Source organism: Patella vulgata, chromosome 1 (genome assembly GCF_932274485.2).
Source record: "Patella vulgata chromosome 1, xgPatVulg1.2, whole genome shotgun sequence".
In the NCBI taxonomy this organism is placed as follows: Eukaryota; Metazoa; Mollusca; class Gastropoda; family Patellidae; genus Patella; species Patella vulgata.
Genome location: NC_065879.2, coordinates 80,189,200 through 80,208,319, shown reverse-complemented (window position 1 = coordinate 80,208,319; position 19,120 = coordinate 80,189,200). Strand labels below are relative to the sequence as shown.

Below are 19,120 nucleotides of genomic sequence, written 5' to 3'. Positions count from 1 at the left end.
TGTATGCCTATAAAAACATTAGATTGACTAGTAGTTATTGCCTAATTGAATAAATATGTTTTGAGGTTGGATTTAAACAAGCTGAATTTGGTGAGTGATCTAAGTCTTAGTGGCAGCTCATTCCAGAGAGTAGGCGCGGCACGACTGAAGGCGCGATCGCCATACAACTCACTGGTTTGTTTTCCATGTGTTTTGTGGGAAAAGCGTCGCAACTTCACCCCATCACTGCTTCTAGTCCGATAGGATGGAACTTGAATACCATAATCTGATAAATAAACAATACCATATATGATCATTCACTCTTGTCCATTTTTCCTAAATGTCGTACGCTATATAAGCAGGAATTTACTGACAGTAAGTCAGACTTGGAATAGAGCTCCTCCCGATTTATGCCTATTAATTCATGTTCTTAATAAAGGTCTTATCAATTATGCTTATCTTCTGTTATCTGTAGTGTTACATGGGACGTTAAACCCCATTTTATTTTTCTAAAGCGACATCGTAATTAACGCAAGTAATGTAACGTTGGCGTTTTCCGCTAACCTTCTGGTTGCTTGATGTATATATATTATTCCAGTTTCTGGGCAACAAGATATTTTTACCCCCACCCCTCCTTGTGTTCAGTTTAATAATAATGGTTTCTATAGTAGGGATATAGTATGTGATCTACTTCCAACTGTCCATGTGAAATGACCTTCAGAACATTCGGATAAGGTATATTGATTCTAATCCTAGATAATGTGGTAATTTACTACCAATATTAATTGGCTCAACTGTAAAACAAATCAAATAAAGATCTCCAAATCCAGAACTTGTCTACAAAAAAAAAATGAACAAATGTCGTATAGCCTATTTGACATAGTATTTTGAAAACTATATCACGTTTAATGTTGTTTCCAATGTTAACACTCCGTTCAACCAACGAGTCATTTATATTAAATTTGTTAGATGTTCAGGTTATATACAAGCGCCAATTAAGAAGACATTTTTCGTATATTAATAAAAAAGATGAAATAGAATTAAAATTTACGCTGAACTAATAATGAAATTGGATTATACATTGTCTTAATTTAAAAATTACATAAATAGAAGTTAGAAATTAGACGATGGCACAACTTTAACAAATTTCGAATTTTGAATCTAATATACCGGCAAACAGAAATACCCCAAATACAGAGTGGCGCGATTTCTAATTGTAGATATTTAAAAATATCTTAAGGATGAATACTAACGCAAGACATGCGCTCTCTTAGCAATAACTTCAAACAAGGAAAATAAAATCAATCCCATCCTATAATAAATGTTTGTTACGATTCAAAAATATACCCCAGATATAGAGTGGGCGCCATTTCCAACTGTAACTATTCAAAAAAGTATTAAATTAGGATGACCCGTGCACTTTACAGAAAGTTGGTCTCGACACGGCTAAATGTGCACGCTTCAGTTGCGTGTCTCGAACTGATTTCTGACTACCCCGCACTCGCTTTGAGTCGATAAATAGCCATGGCACGTGCAATTCTCTACAAATATATCAACTATTACAGCCGTAAAAAATCTATTGTTGACGATTTTGAATAGCAGTAAAATTTAGCTTCTTGGTTATTACAGCAGCTTTAGTAATTACGTTTGTTTTATTTTTTAAATTGCTTTATCATTAACTGTACCGTTAAGAGCGGCATCTTTTGGTTTAGTACAAATACTATCTCTGAATCACTTTCTTTAGCAGGAACATGATACTAGCAGTAGTTTCATTTTACTTTTACAAGTTTCTTAAAACAATTGTTGAGTTGTCTAAAGTGCTTATTTCTAAATTCAATTTCTTGTTCTAGCTTTCTGTTATGTTTCGTAAAAAAGTAGTCTTGATTATCCCGACCTGTCAATCAGACGTAGAATGGTCGATAGACTGGTTAAGCGAGACTAATTTCAAAACAAGGGCACGTAACCTATCTTTTACTCAAAAGTGTCTGGATGTTATGGACGCAACTTGGAACCAGTTTTCAGTCTAGTATTTATAGATGATTAATGGTCATAGCTTATTAAGTACAACATGATCGTTTATTTAGTGACTATAATTGTGTGAAACTGATTTGAGGCTTGGCATATATATAAATATTGTGGCGTAATTGTCGAGATATTTGGAGATATTTATTTATGGTGGGTCACCCTATAAATGTGTCAACACTTTCGAAGTCATGCGCTCTCTAAGCAGATACTTCATACAAGGAAGGTAAAACTAATTCACCTAGACCGGTGTGCTCACCTCAGACTTTTTACAAGGTAAGTGATGTATCCGTATAATAATATATCTAAATTTTCATTACAAATAAAAAATAATTGATATACATTTTGAAAGAGAGCTTTATACATGATTTTCACATATAATTATTGAATGAAATCCAGGTTATTGACTTACTATTATAAGATGAAGATTATCTTAACCCCTCCCAATAAACACACACCTTTGCCAAAAACATTGTGAACGCGATAGAGGCTATACAGTTTTTAACATATTTTTTTTCCAATTTGGCGCGAAGCATTGAAGTTTTGATAGCGCGAACCATTCTTTCCATCTATCTCTGGCAAAACGTGGGCGTGTGTTGCATATCAACCGTTAAGACTACTGACTGAAACATTTAATGCAACGAAAAACAAATGTTAATAGTCAAAAATATTAGATTTATTTTCCATCAATTCATCATTCAATGCATAATAAAATACTTATACAAGTAATAGGAACTGCCTCTTTATAGAGACAGAATTATGAACAACGAATGTTTTGGGATATAAATAAAACTTTGTTCTCAATTACCTATATTCTGCAATATCAGTAAAAAAAAACAGAACAATTTTGAACCCTGTCCATTAGTGGGTTACCGGTTAACCCATATTAAGGAGGCGACTAACAAACTAACAATCATCCCCTCCACTTTTTTAGTTTCCTTTTTCACTTTACTAAAATATGACCTAAATTTATTATGCCAATATGGAGGATGCAACGACTGTAGCAGACGATGCACTTATTATTTGTATCTAAACAGTGAGTGTGAAAAAATGTTCGGATAAATGTATATGAACACAATCTCGGTTCGAATGGGACTAAAAACCGGGGTCCCGTGTATACCTTGGGAGTCGGAATTCGATATAAGAGAAGGCCGTAGCACCGCTGTCCGGGCAAATTTCCGGCATATGCTTGTCTTTATTAGCCTAGCCGGAGCAGAACAATAGGACGTTAACCCCATCACATTTGACGATTATAGTTGATCTAACACACTTAAAGTGTCTCATTTGATATATGGCTGCACTATATATTCTTTATGTAAATAAAGTATTATCTGGATATTTACTCTAAACAATCTATAAAAATATTTTAAATCGTATGGATGGCTAGGGGTGTATCGAAAGTACAATTCGCTGAAAACTATGGTGTTCTATTTCGGCCACGTCGCGCGTCGCCTTTGAAAAAAGCGACGCGCGACGCAAACTTCGCGTCGTGCGTCGTGCGTCTCCTTTTTCAATGTTAAGCTATAGGGGAAAAAAGCGACGTCGGGTTTTGAACACGACGTCGCCCAAAAAACCGCGACGCGTCGTGCGTCGCCTTTCCTTATGCTCGTGTACAAGGAGAATTCATTTGCAGTTTATTTGCCGTTTGGTATTTTATCTTCAATACATTGATTTATATTGGACATAAGGAACTGCCATTATCCTTTATATAACAAGACATTTCTATAATAAGGGCAACGTTGTGTTAAAAAGCCAACGCCGCTTTTTTTCCCTATAGCTTAACATTGAAAAGGGCGACTCGCGACGCGGGAAGTGGCCGAAATAGAACACCATAGAAACCGAAAATTAAAAAGGTATTACCTGGAAATTTACAAACACTTAATAAAAAGATATAATGCTATTAGAATCAAAATCGAAAGTAAGATTCGAAGAATTTGAGGAGAAAAGCATCTTTATATATTTATTTAAGATCAAAACTCACATTTAGTGTTCATATCGTACTTTGAAATGGTTCATACAAACAGTTATCATCTAGATGGGCCTTTATCTGAGAAGCAATACATTTCTCCAATATTTTAGAAATAAAACTTAAGTTAGAGACAGGTCTGTAATTTTTATAAAAATTAGGATCCAGTATAGACTTTTTAATTAAAGGGTTAACATAAGCTTGTTTGAAAACGTTGGGAATAGTAGAGGATGATATACAAGAATTAATAATATTGGTAAAAACTGGAATAACTTCGTCTAGACAGTCCTAAAGAACAGGAGTCGGAACATGATCTAATGAACAAGATGTAGGAGCAGACGACTTAATTAGCTTTAAAACAAAAGATTCACTAACCAAGTTAAAATTTTCTAAATAAACAGAATTTTCTAACTTATCAAAATCATGAGCGTTAAAGTCAATAGTTTTATTTAAATCATCAATAACCAATATGAAGGAGATGACTAACAAACGAACAAAAATCATCCCCTCCGCATTTTGAATTGCCCTTTTCACTGTACTAAATTATGACCTAGATTTCTCACCTGTGTTTAAATATGTGTCATTATGCAAGATGCAACGACTTAGCAGACGATGGTTTACGGTTAACCGCACTTATTATTTGTATCTAAACAGTGAGGATGAAAGAATATTAGGATAAATGTATATGAACACCATCTCAGTTCGGATGGGACGAAAAACCGAGGTCCCATGTTCACATTGGCGTGCACATAAAGTAACCCTTGGCAGCTGGAATTCGATATAAGAGTAGGCTGTACAGAGCGCCGCTGTCCGGGCATAATGGCATATGCCCGTCTTCATTAGCTTTATCAATTTAAGGTCTGATATTGAGTCAAATGGCGTGGTTTCGATTCCCAGGGGTTTCGATTCCTCACTGAGCTACCGGGGCTCTTTAATAAATGTTGTTATGTAAGAGGGGGGGGGGGAGGTGGATGGCTGAATGGTTAGCACGTGTGCGCTGTATCATAAAGTCTGTCATTGAGTCAACTGGCAGGGTTTCGATTCCCCGGTTGTGCGTGACAAGGAGTATGGTCGCCTGTCCAGTATCGTGGGTTTTCTCCGGGTCCCCCAGTTTCCTCCCACTGCTATTTTTTCTTTAATTTTCCGGTATAACACAACATATGTTGAAATTAAAACTTTTATATAATACAGTAATTGGCTTTGGCTGTATAATATCCACAAACAAACCATTCGGCTATCATACATAGGTGTATGTACAAATGTACAATCATTATGTGACCTATATGTATGATTTTAAATTATATTCTTTTTCTTTGTTGTGTTATTAGTTATCTTTGTAATTTAATTCATTATTTTTGGGGAGAAAGAAGGGTTATTTCGATGACTTTAATTTTATTATTTATCTTTGTAATTTAGGGGCCATGGTGGCTAAGTGAGTAAAACGTTGGCTCGCTAATCCGTGTACATGCTGGCGTGCACGTAAAAACGACATTTCATTTCATTTCATATCTTTTAATGTTTTATATGATGTATAAATGAATGGTCCTATTGTGAGTCTATTCTAAACCTCTGGCAATCTAGATGTTACAATTTCTATATATGGACAAATACAGGACATACTCGACCACGATGTCTTTGTATCTACTTTAAAATCATGTCATATGTATCTACTTGTATTCGAGAACATTAAAACCACATCATATCTTTTGAAAATATCCTATACATTTAACAGAAATGAACTTGGGTGTAACGTTGTAATTTTCTGCACCGACTGGGCTAATGAAGACGGGCATGCGCTATACATACAGTATGTGGGAATTTTATCCGGACAGTGGCACTACGGCCCACTCCTATACCAACTGTCAGGGGTTCTTTTACGTGCACGCCAATGTGTATATCGGTGTATCGTACCATCCGAACGACTAGACACTGTTGCTTGTCATGCCAACACCAATTAGCGAACCCGAAACCTTCCAGTTAGCGAGCCATAGTGTCCCACTCACTGAGTCACCACGGATCCTACCTGTAAAAGAGAGCTTAAAATATGCTTTGAAATGTCAGTCGATTGTATTGGTCAGTTGAAAGAGCGAGCTGACTTTTTTTTATCCACTGTTTTCAGAAATATTCACAAAGACATCGTTCTGGAACTGATAAGCTGAAACACGAAATCAAGTTTCAAAATGGCAACTGGTAGGTAAAATAACATCACACATTGTCGTTCGTTTGTTAGTAGTAATATCGCCGACAAAATATGATCATTCGGCCTTTTTGATAGTAAAGTCTAAATATTAAAGCCGCCGGCACATTTCGTGAAGGTCGCCAGATGTAAATAGGGTCAGAGCACGTGATTGTTAACGAGACGGTGGGTTAGGGTTAGGTCTAGGGTTAGCGCTAGTCCTGTTTGTATCTCGTGACATAATCTGCAGGTGACCTTAATATTTAGACCTAACTGTTTATTGTAGAGTTCAATGAAATTATATACAACGAAACGAAATTTGCCTTTCTTTTAAATAACAATTGAGATTGACTAGAGATCATGTTTAATCAGAATGTAAACAGCAGAGTTTATTTATTTATTTAAACATACATTATGCAAGAGCTAAATCTGCTATTGCAGGTCTTTCTTTAGGCCGGAAATGTTATCTAAATTATTAATTAGACATTAATTAACTTATCCACACCATAATCAATGCTCGATGCCATCGCTAGCCTGCGATATTTACTGGATAAGAATCCGATTTGGTGCTCAACTTTCATTCATGATTAAATCATGAAATGGATAATGGAGACTATGATTTTTATCGTAGCGACTTTAGTAATGATGATCGAGAATAGACCGAAAATTCAATCGCTAAATTCTCGGTTCGGAGTGGAGTAATTTGACTGAATTTTTCAGCAAATTCCCTTTACATTATTCAGTTTTTAACTATAATAGTGAGAACTGCCAGCTTTTTATCTAATCTCCTATAATGTATCTTTAAGTTTTATTTATTTATTCATATTCAAATAACGTGACGCGGTGATGTATGTTGGAACGTCCCTACAATAGTGTGCTTTTACTGTAACATTTTGATTTAATGTTAGGAATTTATTTCGATTTCCGTTTTAATTTTGTATCGTCTAGACTGTCTATATATAATTTTGCTACGCAGTTCTCCAGTACACTACCGTACCTTTTAATGTTTCGATTGTGCTATTGCAGGTACAGGACGTAAACGGAAACATTCCGCTACTGAAACGAGTAGTTCTGCAAAATTATTGAAGATCAGCAGAGAGTTAATGCCTCTTTTGGACAAAGCAAAAATTTGTCGAGAATATTCGTTTCTTGTACAACAACTCAATGTCAAGTATTTGACCGACGACTTGTTTTCTGAATCTATAATTGACGATGATGATATGGAGTCTGTACAGATAGAACTGACTAATAACGGCACAAAGGCAGCCACAAGAAAGCTCTTAGACATCTTATGCCATAGAGGAGAAAAAGCCTTTACTGTTTTTCTGGATGTGCTGTACCAAAATGGTTACAAAACAGTTAAAGAACGACTTGAATTAGGTCAGAATTTAACAGTTTAACTGTAATTTAATTTTCAATGACTTGTGAAACTATGAGCCTATGTGTACAAGCAAATTACTGAACTGTGAAATGCAGTTCATGCTGTAATTAAAAACACTGAAAACAAATTTGGATTTAAAGCTGCCTTCTTATGTACAAATACAAACTCTGTGATTTGATGATATTTTGAATAAAACCATTATAGTAAAATTATTTTTTGTAAGGCATTTAGTGACGGGAAAAGCAAGATAACAATCACTCTAGCAAAGCAACTTAAATAGATCCTTAAAGTTTTGAACGTAGACAGACTATCCTCTCGCATATTCACATAAGATAGCTAAGCAAAGCGTTGACCAAATGTGACCAGAAGAATCCTGCAGGAAATCCGATCTCTATCATGATAACAAGCATGAAAAGTCCGTTGAAACTGTTAGGAAAAGGGTCATAAATCTGGTACGAAAGGTCGCGGAATGTTAAATATTGGTAGGGCTCGTCCTCTAATAACCCCAATGCGCCACGTTATTGTTTTGAAAAATTCCGTTAAAACTTTAGCTTCTGTCTTGTTCCTGGGTTTTTTTGGCAAAGAAGTGATAACTCTGAAACGGTAGACCTTTCACCCTCTCATGTCCTAAGCGCTTCAAACCAATTTTTGTAAATAATTTGTTAAAAACTACATGTATAATCTCTATGACATTCGTCGATTTTTTTTTAGCAAAAGAGACATTAGGCCTATTCCTGAACGGAAAGCCACGCAACATTTGTCTTTTCGCGACCACATTGCTTCACGTCACAAACTAGCGTTAAAGAGAAATCGCGATGTGAGAATTACAAGGGCAGTAATTCAAAAATGGAAAATCGGAATAAGGTGAAATTCGATAGGGATAATCTGCTGGTGGTATCTTCAAATCATCAAATTTGACAAAACAATCCGCCAAAAACTCTAGTCTCTATCGATTTAATGAACAATATTGTTGACGACGGACGGACAAACCGACGGGCCGACAGGGGCGACGAATATATCTGCAAAATATTTTAATTTTCTGGAGCGATGAGAATTAAACTCAGGATATTGTTTGTTTTCAGATCCTCCTGACGAGCTGACAATGAGTGATATAAAATCACACGAAGTCTGCCGTACAGGAACGTTAAGCGATGTAAAGAAGCTCATTGCAAAGCCAGAAGATGTAATCCAAAAGGATTCATCATCCAGGACACCCATATTTTATTGCTGCATTTCGTCGGTAGATTCTGTCAATAAATTAAAATATATCTTAGATTTAGGCGAAGAACTTGATGAAACATCTATTAAAGATTTAGTATACGCATGTTGTAAATTTGGTGAACTAGAAACCGTTAACTATTTGTTTAAATATCTAGGTGAGCGTTCGACTAAATGCAACTATGATGATTATGAAAGAATGCTTATATGCTGCGTGTTGTCCGAGAAACAAACGACAGAAAAAATACAGCTAATTGTAGGGAAGTCAGACGTTAAGAAAATAACTAAATATGTATTACATTTGGCATGTTTCTTCAGCACATTCGAGGTTGTTGATACGCTTACCAAGTTATATCCCGGTATAAATGTTAACGAACAATTGGACAATGGCTTCGTTCCCTTGCATTATTGCTATCTTTCGGCCATTGACTCCGTTAAAAAAATCCAGCTACTGGAGGCCAAGGGGGCCAAAATTGATATTCACGATGAAAATGACTTGTTTCTTAAAGCATGTGAGGAAGCTACGTTAGAAACCGTTGAATTGCTAGTTAAAGAAAATGGCGCAATTGTAAATTGTACAGATGAAATTGGCACATCGCCCTTGTTGTATTGTATCGCATCTAAAAAAGAACCTATCCGTAAAATTAATTTTTTAAGAGAAAAGGGTGCCATATTTGAAGACAAGTTGCTCGAGGGTCGTTCTGAAGATGAATTTATGTTGTGTGTGAGTTGTGAGATTGGTGCTTTAGAAACCGTGAAATATTTTGTTACGAAAGGTGTAAATGTTAACTGTCGTGACAGTAATGATCAAACACCCGCATTTTATTGTTGCCGTTCTAACGAGGGGCCAATAGAAAAATTGAGTAGTCTGAAAGACAGTGGAGCAAAGTTTAATGTCCTAGACATAGAACACAGGAGTTTGTTATACGTTGCTTGTTACGAGGGTGGGGTAGAAACGGTGAAATATTTAATTAAAAACCAACCAAATACATTTATAAACTTGGAAGACAAAAAGTTTAATACGCCCTTTACATGTTGCTGCCGATCAAAAGTCGATGCTTGCGAAAAACTTAAACATTTAAGATCTTTGGACGATGCTGTTATCAAAAATAAAGGAAACGAGGATAGATTATTACATGTAGCCTCTTCCGAAGGGGATCAGAGTATTCTTAACTTTCTTATAGACACCGAAAATGCTAATCGAGTAAATAACTTTGGTGAAACGCCGTTATTTATGAGTTGTCAATCAAAGAGACAGCCCTTTACGAAAACTAAACTATTACTGGAATCCAAAGGCGGGAAGCTTGATATAAGATATAAAGATGGCGATATTTTATTGCATGTCGCTTGTCGCTTCGGTAATCTGAGTACTGTAAAATATCTCGCGACGAAAATGGATTTAAAAGCTGAAAATGAGTTTGGGGAAACACCTCTTCAACACTGTAAACGTTCTAAAATTCAAAGAGATAAAAAAGTGTCATTTTTAGAAAAAGAAATAAGCAAACTAGAATCCATTACCCAACCCTAACCTTACTTATTTACGAATAATATCTTCCGTTTTTTTATTGACGTCATCTAAACGTAGTTCAATAAAGCTTCGATTTTTACTTTCACTTTTTACTTTTGTTAGATGTTATTCTGTATAGTTTATAATAAACAGGGCCCTATTTCAAGGAATCTTAACTAAAGATAAAATCCAAAGCACTAAAATCAACCTAATATTATCCAATCAAATTACTAAAATGTGGATTTTATCTTAGTTAAAATTTCGTGAAACAGGCCCCAGGTCTTAATTCGCCACTCACTTTGACCTTTAGGATTTTCTGTGCTGTTTTCGTAATGTTGAGTGTTTATGGAAAAGTAGGACGCTAAACCCCTAGCTTTCTTTTTTAAGGCAAATTCGGTTATACAGTATCAATAAAATAACAACAAAATAACTTTCTTATTGGAACTTATTTTCTAACTGTTTTGCTTGAAAAATGTTTATTTTCTTATATAAGATGCTGCTTCTAACTGTTTGCTCGAAAAGTGTTTATTTTTGTAATTGTGTATTTTTACTTATTAAATTTTATGTTTTCATTTTAAACTTTTTTCTATTCGTCTTTTCTGGAATTAATCTTTTTTGTTATAACAAACTTTCTAATAAAAATGTTCTTTGTTTTGGTAAAACAAAATTTGTTTATAAAGGTGTTTATCAATTAAAATTGTGAATTATGTGAGTGTAATATCCAAGTTTCTATGAATTGTCTTCCTCTTATCGAGTCACAGTTATATTGTGGACACCTCAGTGATAAGGGGGCAGGTGGTCGAATGGTTTAATGCATGCGCGCGGTTCATAGGGTGTGTCATTGAGTCAGGTACCAATGGCACGTTTCTCATTAAGTTTTGCGGGAGTCCGCTTATATCAATAAGACTATGCTTTTTGTTCTAGGCAGATAAAAAGAAAAATCCATTTTCTCATTCTGACATTTGTATACGAAGTGACTGACTTTGCGGCTTGTGGGTACGAAGCTGTCCACTAAACAGAGTTATTCGCCCTTAGAATATGGCGACGAAATTAAAGAATTTTCTTTTATTGTAATATTTTGATTTATTTCTCTCGACTTAGAGGTAGGTATTTTGTTGTTTTAGCTCACATAACTTGATTCATTACGAAGAAAATTTTTACCATGTGCTTTAGGGCCTGTAATGTTCATATCGGGGTCAGCGAATCATGGTTTTAACCAGGCCTGGCTGGTTCTAGCAATCATTAAATGCTTTTTTAAATTTTTGAATCTGACTAAAATTGAATATTAACTAGTTTTCAACCCCTCTCGCATTTAAGAAACCCACCAAAAATTCAAAATCGATTAAGAAATAAGAATGTTATTGCACTTTTATGACCCAAAATTGATCGATGTCAGTACAGTATACTGAGTCTTTTTTTTAAAAATTTACAAAAAAAGTGACCGAGGACAATTTCTCAGCAACCATTGAAGATATAGGCCTAGGCATCAAATTTTCAGGAAACATCCATCCAACCATTAACTATTTATTGGAATTTTTCAATTTGGGCTATATAATTTATTTCCTTTCATAGGGGTCTTTCTATGAGAAAAGCTCGCACCATTTTTGCCTTTTCCTGATAATTTTATTTTTTCCAAATATAAGAAATAATTATAAGTCGTAAATGCATTTCTGGATGTCCAAACCACACTCGACACAAACTCTGTTTTTGTCTCAACACGAAAAGCGTCAGGTCGTCGATGTTGGTGTTCATACAGGTACAACTTCCCGAAGTCGCGGAACAAAAACGGCACATTTTACAGTCAGTTTTTTTGACATTGATAAAAATAGTATCAGTGGCGCCTCTAGCGAGCTTTTGCATTGCTCCTGGTGCTTTCTTTTCTTTTTTTTAAATTACAAATTTTTAAGTCGCTTTTTTTTATAGTTATTTTTTTCTTCCACCCATTAGCCAATAGTCTGTTGTCCCCATTCAATAAATAGATCAAAGGTGGATGCGGGTCTTCAATATAAGTAATATTAGATATACTGTTATTAGATTTCAATTTTCCATATACATGTCATGTATGTAACTGTATAGGCTAATTAAGATAACTAAATATGTACATTTTCTCAATCTCATTGATAAATCATGAAGCTTTGATTGGATCCCTGAAACTTAAATCTGACAATCAAGAAATTAATTTTGTCATTCCCTTGTATATTGGATCATATTGTAGTACCTCCATACATTACCAGGGACAGGCTACTACTGGTACATTGTAAAAATTTTGAGATACGAATTATAAAAGAATGGATAGACGGTAAATTTTGTTTATTCGTATTATTCAGATTGGGGTCAGCCGAGGTGGATATCGGTAATCGAGATATTGTACGTGTTCACATCGTTCCGAATTAAACATAAATTATACAAGCACTAAATCTGCCTATATTGCAGGTGTTTCTTTAGGCCTGAAATGTTATATAAACTATTAATAAGACATTTATTAACAAAACAAGACTATCAACTCTCAATGGCATCGGATACTCAAGATTTTAACGAGATTAGAACGGTTCGTCATTTAACAATTTGATTTAAAAATGGAAAGGTGAGACTAAGTCTCGAATATACCAGTGCCCTGGTTACCATAATGCACACATCTTGTCAAAATTACAAACAGTGATAACTTGACTCAGAATGAAGTAATTTGAATGAAATCTTTAATACTGTTATTTTACCTTTACTATGACAAGAACAGTCAATTCTTTATCTAAATCTTACATAATGTATCTTTAGGAATTTCAACATGAGACAGTCGCAGGTAGACAACTACATAAAACATGTAAGGTACGGTAACCAAATAAAGGATACCCTGTACCATTGTTCAGTTCTACACCATCCCGGGACATGTTATGCTGTTTCCTATGAGGAACATTTTGCTTGGACACAGTTACGAGTCGTCCACGTTCTAATGTGTTTTCTTGTTAAATTTGTGAACTGTATATGTATAATGATTTGAATCACATTGTGACACCTACATGTAGGTAAAGTATAATGACTACAGTTGTCCTACTCAGAACTACAGGAGGGTGGATGATAAATTTCTCTTCTATTCCTTTTCAGGGACTTGAATGTCCAATTGGTTTAACATGTGCGTATTGTCTCATACATGTAAAGTCTGTCATTGAATAAAGTGGTGTGAATTCGATGACAAGGAGTAGGACAGTCTGCCCAACCACATTGACTTTCTCTGGTTCCTCCCATTGCTAAAAGATCCTTAGGTGCAAGCAAATTATTGAAATAAAATTGTAACATATGTTAGTCACAGAATTACCTAGTTTGTGACGATTGTCAGTCCTTTCATCGGGAGTGACGTTGGTGATTAACGGTAAATGTTAGCTTGGTCAGTCATTTAATGATTTAATTATTAAATGGACGACTGTTTAATCCAAGCTGTATCCAAGCCATCTGAGTTGATTTTGGGCTTGTTATGTAATTAAAGGTCTATTTAATAATTTCTATAACATTTGAAAGACAGAAATGCAAGAGGCATATTTAGCTCTTAAACTACATTATGCAAGAGCTAAACCTGCCCATTGCAGGTCTTTCTTTAGGCCTGAAATGTTATATAAAGTATTTATTAGACATTAATTAACTAATCCAGGTGATAGTCAACTCTCGTTGGCATGGGATTTCTCCAAAATTAAATAGATTAGAACGGTTCAGCCATATTTTGATTTTTAAAATTTAAAAATAGAGGAGTGAGACTTAGCTTTGAACAACCAGTACGGTGGTTGAAATTATTGCACACGTCTCTTGTCAAATCTTCACTCGCAATAGAGTTATTTGAATGAAATTTTCAAATTATTCATTTTACATTATCTATTTTCGAACTATTATAGCAAGAATGGCCAGTTCTTTATCCAAATCTTACATAATGTATCTTTAACTAATGTATCTTTAATATTATATTTATTTTAGATAGCCCTACTTTTTTAGAAAACAAAACATGGATTTGAATAATGACAGAATAATAAATAAGGAAGACTCAAAAAGCCGAGAAAAAGGCAAAGACGGAGATCATGAGCCACATAGCAGTCAATTTAGAATGGATGCTGAAACTAGAATTCCGATGACAGATTCGGATAGAATTTTACTTGATGCTGAAACTAGAATTCCGATGACAGATTCGGATAGAATTTTACTTGAGAATAGAATAGAACAGGAATTAGAAAGAATGAGAAGAGAAACTACAGTAGATTCCAGACCAAGTAGCAGTGCTGAAACTAGAATTCCGATGACAGATTCAGATAGAATTTTACTTGAGAATAGAATAGAACAGGAATTAGAAAGAATGAGAAGTGAAACTACAGTAGATTCCAGACCAAGTAGCAGTGGTAACCTACAAGATGGACATAGAATCGAGGAAACTGATAAAATATCACTTGAAGATAGAATCGCTCTAGAATTGGATGAAAGAGTGAAGGAAGCCACGAATGATGAAGATGGCCAGGCTGGACAAAAAGATATCTATAAATGTGAAATTTGCGATGAAATTTTCCTAAATGAAATAGAACTGGATACCCACAACAAAAAACATGATCACGCCAGTAAAGATTCGTATGAGTGTGGAATTTGTGGTAAGTCGTACAACCAACCCGCACGTCTTACGCGGCACATGGTGATACATACTGGTGAGACCCCTTTTAAGTGTGATGTCTGCAATAAGGCCTTTAATTTTAAGAGCGTTCTCGTACGACACCAGAAAATCCATACCGGTGATCAGCCCTTTAAATGCAGTTATTGTGGCAAAGCGTTTTTTCACGATTACGGATTACAGAACCATATCAAAATCCACACAGGAGAGAAGCCATACGCTTGTACCGTTTGCCCCAAGTCATTCATACAACGATGCGACCTGAAGAAACACATTCGTATTATTCACACCGGGGAGAAACCATACTGCTGCGACATATGTGGGAAATCGTTCAGTCAGAGCAACAATCTACAAAAACACGTCCGCGTCCACACCGGAGAAAAGCCTTACAAATGTGAGATTTGTCAGCGATCGTTCAGTGACCGGAGCACGGTTATGAAACATCAGAGAACGCACACCAAAGAGAAGCCATTTAGATGTGAGATTTGCGGTAAATCGTTCAGTCAGAGCGTTTGTCAAAGGGTACACTTGAGACTTCACACGGGAGAAAAACCCTACAAGTGTGATCAATGTGATGAAGCATTTAGTATCAGAACATATTTAAACAGACATGTTAAGGCTGTGCATTATGATACAACACCAGCTGATTAATTAGTGACTCAGTTATCTGCCCTTAGATTTAATGGATGGCCTTTATGAGTGAAAGGAATCACTCTCTTTATGTAAATGGTGTGTATTATGATACCACAACCGCTGATTAATTAGTGACTCAGTTATCTGCCCTTAGATTTAATGGATGGCCTTTATGAGTGAAAGGAATCACTCTCTTTATGTAAATGGTGTGTATTATGATACCACAACCGCTGATTAATTAGTGACTCAGTTATCTGCCCTTAGATTTAATGAATGAACCTCCTCAATGATGAAAGGAAATGCCCATTATGTGAAGACTGTATTATGATACATGTACCACACCCACTGATTAAGAAGTGTATCTTCTCTTAGATTTAATGAATTCCCTGCATGAATGAAATGAAACCCTCACCTTATGTGAAGGCTGTGTATTATTATACCACACCCACTGATTAATTAGTGACTCAATTATCTCCCCTTAGAATTAATTAATGGCTGGTATATATTTTGTATACATGTGTATATGTAGTGTAGATCAACATGTGAAATCCTAACAGCTGATTAAAGGAGATGAACCATCTATTTTTACAGTCATGATACATGTACCACACCCACTGATTAAGAAGTGTATCTTCTCTTAGATTTAATGAATTCCCTGCATGAATGAAATGAAACCCTCACCTTATGTGAAGGCTGTGTATTATTATACCACACCCACTGATTAATTAGTGACTCAATTATCTCCCCTTAGAATTAATTAATGGCTGGTATATATTTTGTATACATGTGTATATGTAGTGTAGATCAACATGTGAAATCCTAACAGCTGATTAAAGGAGATGAACCATCTATTTTTACAGTCATTTTTTGGGAAGACACTAGTATAGATCAACCTTGAATGCTTGAATCTTGAACAAAGAGTCTTTTATTGTGCACCTACATGTAACAGCTGAAAATCGCTTCCCATAATTTCCATTTTTTATTGATATGTATATCACTGACAAATATTTAAAAGTCATTGTGTAATTGTATATGGTACATGTACTTAGAGTCTTACACTCTAAATCTAGTACTCTACATGTACATGTACAGGGGGTTGGATGGCTGAATGGTTAGCACGTGCCCGCTGTATCATACAGTCTGTCATTGAATCAACTGGCGGCATTTCGATGCCCTGGTTGTACATGACAAGGAGTAGAGTTGCCTGTCCAACCATGTGGGTTTTTTTCCGGGTTCTCAGGTTTCCCCCCCACAGCTAAAGACCCCTACACACAAGCGAATTATTGAATAAAATTGAACCTTGTGTTAGTCCCAAAATGACCTAGTTTGTTTCAAGTGGACTTTAAACCCTATTTCTCTCTGTTTCTACATGTACATACATGTATTGTACCGCTGCCTTATGAATGAAAGGAATTACTCACCTTTATTACACCCCCACCCTCATGCTAATTAATTAATGACTCGATCAGTTATCTGCCCTTAGATGGTATTTAATTTGTAAATAGCAAAGACATATAGTTCAACATCGGCTGATTAAAGGAAATACTCCACCTATTTCTATAATATAGATACTTTAATTGACATTTAGCTGCATCTATTCAACCATGAGTTTGTGAGGTGCACCATTGTCTGCATTTTGTGTTACATCTTACCAATCTGATTAAAATACAGATCTTTATTTCATTTCGTTTTTTTTTATACTTTCGATGGCCTACACTACAAGAAGATCTGACAAGTTGTACTCGAAGGTCGTGTCATAGGTCGTACAAGTGGCTTTTGACCCTGTAACGTCAGAAATTGATTAATCAATCCGTGTGGACGTTTCTAGTGGTTTACCCACAATTCCTTGCATGGCACGCCAAGAAGTCGCTGTAACAGACCGTTTCATTGGCTTATCCCTCACTTCAACCAAAACGCTGCTAATATAACAACACTTCCAGATCCTAATATAGTAAAGACAAGTAAAACTACATTTTGAACTATAAAGATAGGTTGCCAGGCAACGAAACATACGCCCACAGCAGCTAAATCGTCCGGGCAGTCAACGAGAGGTGTCGCATATTTTTACTTCTTTCGGTAATGAAACATTTATAATACACTAAAATCTGATTAAGAGCAACAACTCAGAAAACCATTAGAATTTGTTTGGTTTTTATAAAGTTCTACCCCATGCTAACGTTTTGTATACAAAACTTTTAATACTGTATCATGAATTTAGCTGTTCCAAGTCATAAAAATTCATTGAAAATCAATATACTTGTTAGTCTCAAATCTTCAACTCTGTGTATCAATCTGCAGTCAATCGGATATTAACTTTGGCCTCGAGAGCGTCCACAAGATTTTTTGAAGTGATCAAGGGCCATAACTCTGGCAGTAATTATCGGAAATCGCTGAAAATCAATAGGCTTCTTCGTCTCATGACCTTAAACACTGTGTATAAATTTAAAGTCAATCGGATATTAACTTTAGCCTTTAGAGCATCCACAAGGTTTTTAGAAGTGATCAAGGGCCATAACTCTGGCAGTAATTATCGAAAATCACTGAAAATGAATAGACTTCTTCGTCTCATGACCACATTTCAATGTGGGCGTATAAAAAACGAAACGAAATAGGATGTGTTTTAATCAGATTGACATCTTACATGTATGTATTTTAATCAGATTGACATCTTACATGTATGTATTTTAATCAGATTGACATCTTACATGTATGTATTTTAATCAGATTGACATCTTACATGTATGTATTTTAAATAGAAAATGAAATGCTGTTTAGATTGTATTTTGTATTATTAAATTACTAGTTGTAAATACGCTCGACCTGTAGTTCTCAATATATTATTAAAATGGTGGTTTATATCTCATTGCCTAAACACCTTGCTTAATCCTTAACAAATTGAATATCCTAAATCCCCATACTTTCTGGGTTACCCTTCTGTCTGTATGATGTCCAAGAATAAATTCAAGTACAACGTAAATTACTGGAATTTAGGGAGGAATGCTGATTGACATGTACATAGTCATAAATCTGTATCATTTATATACATGTAACTCGAAGTAATTGGTAAAACAATTTGGTCTGATTCCGTCTATTCTAGAAAGAGTTATTTCCCCTTGATTTTGCCCTAACAGCGGTGCTACGGTCTACTCTTATATCAAATTCTAACTATCAAGGTTTCTTTAATGTGCACGCGGTACTTAGGGTTCCTCGTTGTCCATTGCCAATCCCACTGTCCTGCACCACTGACAAGGGGGAACCACACCAGAAAACTGTTGGATCACACTCTACTGATGATTTGTTCTGTCTTTTTGTTGCTGTGAAGATATCCTGCATTGTCTAAAGTAATATAAGAGTAGCTTTGAAGACCTGGTACCTAACTACTTTTGGATTCAACAACAATTGGGCAATTGTCTAAAGTAAATCGGGGGGGGGGGGTGGTGGATGGCTGAATGGTTAGCGTGTGCGCGCTGTATCATAAAGTCTGTCATTGAGTGGACTGGCGTGGTTTCGAATCCCCAGTTGTACGTGACAAGGAGTAGGGTCGCCTGCCCAACGTCGTGGGTTTTCTCTGGTACCTCCGGTTTCCTCCGACTTCTAAAGACCCC

The 19,120-nt window shown here is 35.6% G+C and overlaps 2 protein-coding genes across 3 annotated transcripts; both read left to right on the top strand.

Moving 5' to 3' along the window:
- The first annotated feature begins 1,390 nt into the window (after nucleotides 1-1,390).
- LOC126824271 (serine/threonine-protein phosphatase 6 regulatory ankyrin repeat subunit A) lies at nucleotides 1,391-10,847 on the top strand. 2 transcript variants are annotated; one of them, XM_050553472.2, is made up of 4 exons: nucleotides 1,391-2,277; nucleotides 6,087-6,157; nucleotides 7,170-7,523; nucleotides 8,607-10,847. In XM_050553472.2, the coding sequence occupies exons 2-4, from the start codon at nucleotides 6,148-6,150 to the stop codon at nucleotides 10,268-10,270; spliced, it is 2,028 nt and encodes a 675-aa protein (XP_050409429.1). In that variant the 5' UTR covers nucleotides 1,391-2,277; nucleotides 6,087-6,147; the 3' UTR covers nucleotides 10,271-10,847. The 2 variants fall into 2 exon arrangements, with proteins under 2 accessions (XP_050409429.1, XP_050409435.1); XM_050553478.2 differs by lacking the exon at nucleotides 1,391-2,277 and adding an exon at nucleotides 4,000-4,104.
- Nucleotides 10,848-11,260: 413 nt separating this feature from the next.
- On the top strand, nucleotides 11,261-17,193 carry LOC126824593 (zinc finger protein OZF). The gene is made up of 2 exons (XM_050553847.1): nucleotides 11,261-11,352; nucleotides 14,207-17,193. The coding sequence occupies exon 2, from the start codon at nucleotides 14,235-14,237 to the stop codon at nucleotides 15,531-15,533; it is 1,299 nt and encodes a 432-aa protein (XP_050409804.1). The 5' UTR covers nucleotides 11,261-11,352; nucleotides 14,207-14,234; the 3' UTR covers nucleotides 15,534-17,193.
- Nucleotides 17,194-19,120: the final 1,927 nt, after the last annotated feature.

Bases quoted from the DNA above. Each gene is read 5' to 3' on its own strand.
- LOC126824271 (XM_050553472.2), top strand. The intron at 7,524-8,606 runs GTCAGAATTTAA...GTTTGTTTTCAG, and splicing joins TAAAGAACGACTTGAATTAG to ATCCTCCTGACGAGCTGACA.
- LOC126824593 (XM_050553847.1), top strand. From the start codon at position 14,235: ATGGATTTGAATAATGACAGAATAATAAATAAGGAAGACTCAAAAAGC.